Genomic DNA, 4,717 nt, shown 5'->3' on the forward strand with positions numbered 1-4,717 from the left:
GGGACCCGATGAGAGCTCCTGGGACGGGTCCCCGGGGTGGCAAGGAGCATCAGGGACCCCGCCGGGACCCCGGCAGCACTGCCCGCCCCTGCGCACCCGCCCAGCTGGCTCTCGCCCACCCACCCAGGTACTCGGGGGTGCCGCAGGGCTCCTTGATGAGCCCGTTCTCCAGCTTGGCCAGGTGGAAGTCACTGATGACGATCTTGGAGTTCTTCAGGCGGTTATAGTACACCAGGTTCTCCAGCTGCCGGCACAGGGGTCGTGAGCGTCGGGGCGGGGGGCACGCCGGCGCCCGCGGGTGCTCCCACCTCCCCACCACCCACCTTGAGGTTCCTGTGGACGATCTTGAGCGAGTGCAGGTAGGCGACGGCCTCCAGCACCTGCCGGATGACGTTGCTGGTGTCCCTCTCTGAGTAGTAGCCCTGGTCCAGGATCCAGTCGAAGACCTCCCGGCCGGTGGCCCTGCCAACGGCAGCTCTGCCGAGACCCCCCCGCCCCCGGCGGGGGCACCCCCAGCCAGCCACCCCTGCGCCCCCCCAAACTTACAGCTCCAGGAAGATGAAATACTCCTTGCGGGTGATGTAGACGTCCACCAGCTGCAGGATGTTGGGGTGCTTCACCCTATGGAGAGACAGGGGCGTGGGTCCCCAATTTGCCCAGCAGCACAGGAGCACACCCCCTGCCCAGCCCCAGCACTCACATTTTGAGGATGATGATCTCGTTTTTGGCCGCCTTCCGCACTTTCCGCCCGTCCCGCTTCAAAAACTTCTTGCAGGTGTACAGCTTCCCCGTCGTCTTCTCCTTGGCCCGGAAGATTTCACAGAACTCCTCCCTGCAAGGGCACCCGCAGCCGTCACCCTCCCTCCCGGGACCACCGAGCTCAGGGCGCTTGGGTGGTCCCCAGGCCCGTCAGCATCCCCCCCCATTCCAGCGGCAAGGGGAGATGCCACGGGGGTGGAAGGAAGCTGCGGCTAAAAACCGCCCCGGAGCCGAGGGGGGGAAAAATAATGGGCAGTGAGAAGGAACTGATATGGAATAAACAAATTGGTAGGGAAGGGGGAAAATTTGCTGATTAAAAAGCCCCCTCCCTGCAGCAGCCGGGGTAGGACCCGCTGCGAAGCCGCCCATGCCGAGGCAGAACAGCAGCACGCCCCGACATTAATGTCAGCGCCACTGTCGGGAAGAAAGAAGGGGAGACGCGCCGGTTGCCTGGGAATGCTGCAATATTTCTGTTCTATTATAGATGATGCTCGAGCCCATCGGCCGGGCCAGAGCCGCAGAGGAGCCCCGGGGGGCACCCGGCACCAGTCCGGCAAAGCGTTTGGCTTTCCAACCCCCCTGGCTGCCCCAAAATCCTCATGGCTGCTGCCCTGGGTGCAGGGGAACTGGGAGCCATGGGCTTTGGGACAGGCTGCTCGGAGGATGGAGCAAAGCTTTGAGAGCACCCAAAAAGGTCCCCGCTGCCACCCAGCATCACCCCGCCAGGTGTGACCCACGGCCAAGCGGTCCTGGTGTTTTGGAGGCTGATGGAAAAATTTCTGGGACATATTTTGGGGTCAAACCGCTCTCAATAGGTCTGAGGGCTTCACTTGTGGAGCGCTTCCTAACGGGTGCTCCAGCACGGCAATAAATTTTGGGGCGAAGCAGCAGCGCTCCGCTCCCCCCCAAGTGACATCTGCCCATTCCTTTGCCGGAGCAGAGCCCTCCCGCTTCCCGGAGCGCTCAGGGAAGCCGGGATCGTGTGGAATTGCTGCAAGCCCTGCAGATCTTGGGGGGAGGAGGGAGGGATACGGGGAGCCGCGCGGATGCAGCCGGCAGCAGCGGGTAGATCCTCGCTGCCCTCTCGGCACCGGCGGTAAATACCCCACACACCTGTCAGCGAGAGGGATTAATTAGGGGACAGCCACCCCGAAATGCGCCCTGCCCGTCCCAGCCGGGGACCGGCACCCCAAAAGCCCCCGCGGGCAGCGTCGTGCCATTCCTCAGCCTGGAGGCACGCAACCGGTTGGGGTCCCCGGGGCACCCGCGGGGACCAACTCACGTTTTGATGACCTGGCCCAGGTCATATCTGTCGGTCACCTCGGACGGCTGGTTATAATCTTTCTTGTCTCCCAGCGTCACGCAGCCAAACGGCATCGCAGGGCCCGGTGCTGGCAGGGCAGGGAGAGGCGGTGAGCGCCCCGGCACCGCCGGCCCCCCTGGAGCCGTACCAGCCCCCCTCCCGCCCGAGCCCTGCTAATTAACGTAAAACCTGACGAAGCACAGCGGTCGCTCGTGCTTCCCGGCCGCCGCAAGCCACCACGTGCTCAGCCCCACCGATGTGCGTCCACCCCCGTGGCGTCCGGCCGCTCTGCCTGGGCTCGGGCTGCAGGCACGGCAGCGAGCCGGCCCGTCCGGCCCTCCTTTGCAGTTCGTTAATGATTTATTAAGTAGCCAGAGCTAGCGCAGAGCCTGGAGCACCCGCTGGGGAGGGAGGTGGAGGCAAATGGACCCCTTCCCGTTTCACAGCCCGGTTATGCCTGGTGGTGACATTTCTGTAGCCAGGGCTTCCCCAGGCAGAGCACTGTCACACACCATCACACGTGCACTGAGTTACACCAGCCTCAGCTCCCTGTCCCCTACCAGCCCTGACAGCCCCACCGCAGCACCGGGCAGGCGGGCACTGTGGTTTGGCAGCGCCGGCCCTCCTGCCGCCAGCAGCTGGCAGGACACCGGCCCTGGCATGCACCAGCTCCTCCGGCCCTTTAGGAAAGATGTTTTGCCCCTTGCTTTCCTGCTGGGAACCCTTTGAATCCAGACCCTGCTTGGAAGCTTCCCAGCAAAAAATTGGTCCCATAAAGTGGTTTTTTCCCCTTTCCCACCCTGTTACCGGGAGGAACTTTCAATTGGCATTATTTTCTGACGGCTCAGAAGGAGACAGGGCTCCCCGGGCTCCCCCGGCCCTCTTGGACAGGCCCAAACCGGACCCCACAATGGGATGCTGGTGTGATGCTGGAGGCACCCATCGCCCACTGCTAAAGCTCCTGAAACACCACACTGCAATGTGCCGGCCTCACTGTGCCGTGCCAGCAGCGCCCGTGGCCCGGCAGCGAGGGCCGCGGGCAGGATGGCAGTGCGGGATGCGGGAGCCAGCATCGCGGGTACCCAAGCTCTGAGCCTGTTGCTATGGCAATGGGAGCTGGAGATGCAGAAAGCGGCACATCCTTTGGAGGGGGCAGGGACGGGCAGCACCCGGCAGCACCCGACCCACCCTCAGGTGCACAGCCCCGTCCCCGCCGCGCGGGCCCCAGGAGGACGGTGGTCTTGCCCACAGCACCCAGGGCACGCACCTAAGCGCTCTCGGGGGTGATCGACCCCAAACCTGGGTGGGACATGCGGCGAGCCAGGGAATTGGGGGATGCTCCTTCCTGCCTCCATCCCTCGGGGCTGCCCTGCCTCCGTGCCTGCCCAAGCAATGCCCGCAGGATGGGTGCTCCCAGCTCACCCGACACCCAGGCACCCTCCTGCCAGAAAAGACCGCGCCAGGCAAGAGCACCCGTCCCCGTCCCGCTCGGGCTGCACCCGCTCCCAAAAGAGAAGCAGAGCACCCATGGGACACCTCTCTCAGGGCTGCAGACCAAGTGAGACTTTCCAGCCCACGCTCAGCTCATCCCAACAGCCTCCCGGGCAAACATGACCTGCCCGGCACCTCTGTGTCCCCATGCCACACAACACCGGCTCTGCCATGCCACCGTGCCCGGCCAAGGGGACGAGGGCTGTCCTGGCAGCTGCTGGCTGGCGTGGCAGCGGGCTCGGTGCCGCGGGCTGGCAGGGGCAGGGCTGGCCTGTGGGTGGGCGGGAAGGCTGCCAGCACCGGCGGCATGATGCCAGGATTAGCCGGGAAGGGGACCCGGGTGGGATGATGTATCGGGATTTTATTGCTGTCTCTGCGAGCGCTCAGCTAATCTGCGCTCATAAAATTAGTTCCCGTTGGTTTAGCGGGGACCCATCGTGCCAGGGCTGAGCACCGGCACCCTCCCCTGCCCCGGGCTGATTCGGGGGCTCAGTGTACCTGGGGTACCCTGCAAGGGAGGCTGGCACCCAGCCCCACATTGGGGACAGCACCTGCACCCCACAGGTGAGAGCACCCCGGCCATGGCAGGGGCACCCAGGCAAGGGGTGGGCAAAGGGGTGACTGTTTCCTCCCTGGGGTGCCAGGGGGGGAGGCTGGGTGCTGTGCTAGCACCCGCACAGAGCCAGCCCCCCCCAGCATCTAATTTGGGAGCAGAAGCAACAGCGGGTGTAAGACAATAGCGGGGAAGTGGGTGGCCGGGTGCGGACGGCACGGAGGGATGACGCAGCCGTGCAGCCCTCGCCAGCGGGCCCCCCCAGCCCCCCGCGCCCCAGCTCTGCCCCACGGCATGGGGTGCTACCGGCCGGTGGTCTGTGTCCGGCCCTGCTTCCACCTGCAGCTGCCCTGGACGTGTCCGTGGCAGGGAGGGGAGAAGGGGGGGGGGAGGGTTCCCCGCTGCCATCCCACTCCCCCACATCCCAGGGGGGAAGGATGTACCGGCGAGAGGCACAAACGCAGCCGGGCCGAGATGGCCCGAAATATTGCTAGTGCAGGCAGCAGGCAAGCAGCGGGGAGGCGGAGGGGCTGCGCCAGCCTTGTGCTGCCCACAGGAGCACCCGGGCTGGGGCAGAGGCAGGGCTGGGGGAGGCCCACCGCCCCCCGAGC

The 4,717-nt window shown here is 65.5% G+C and overlaps 1 protein-coding gene across 1 annotated transcript in view; it reads right to left on the reverse strand.

Moving 5' to 3' along the window:
* The window catches only part of CAMKV (CaM kinase-like vesicle-associated), a gene marked incomplete at its 3' end in the record, with an annotated part of 2,983 nt that extends 847 nt beyond the window's left edge, over nt 1–2,136 (reverse strand). Inside the window, exons 1-5 of the mRNA XM_010561621.1 lie at nt 2,042–2,136; nt 701–832; nt 547–621; nt 324–462; nt 120–244 (exon numbers count right to left, since the gene is read on the reverse strand). Coding sequence (XP_010559923.1) covers nt 120–244; nt 324–462; nt 547–621; nt 701–832; nt 2,042–2,136 — 566 coding nt within the window. The remainder of the gene's footprint in view (nt 1–119; nt 245–323; nt 463–546; nt 622–700; nt 833–2,041) is intronic.
* Between the last annotated feature and the right edge of the window lie 2,581 nt (nt 2,137–4,717).

Source organism: Haliaeetus leucocephalus, unplaced genomic scaffold (assembly GCF_000737465.1).
Source record: "Haliaeetus leucocephalus isolate CR32 unplaced genomic scaffold, Haliaeetus_leucocephalus-4.0 Scaffold148, whole genome shotgun sequence".
NCBI classification, from domain to species: Eukaryota; Metazoa; Chordata; class Aves; order Accipitriformes; family Accipitridae; genus Haliaeetus; species Haliaeetus leucocephalus.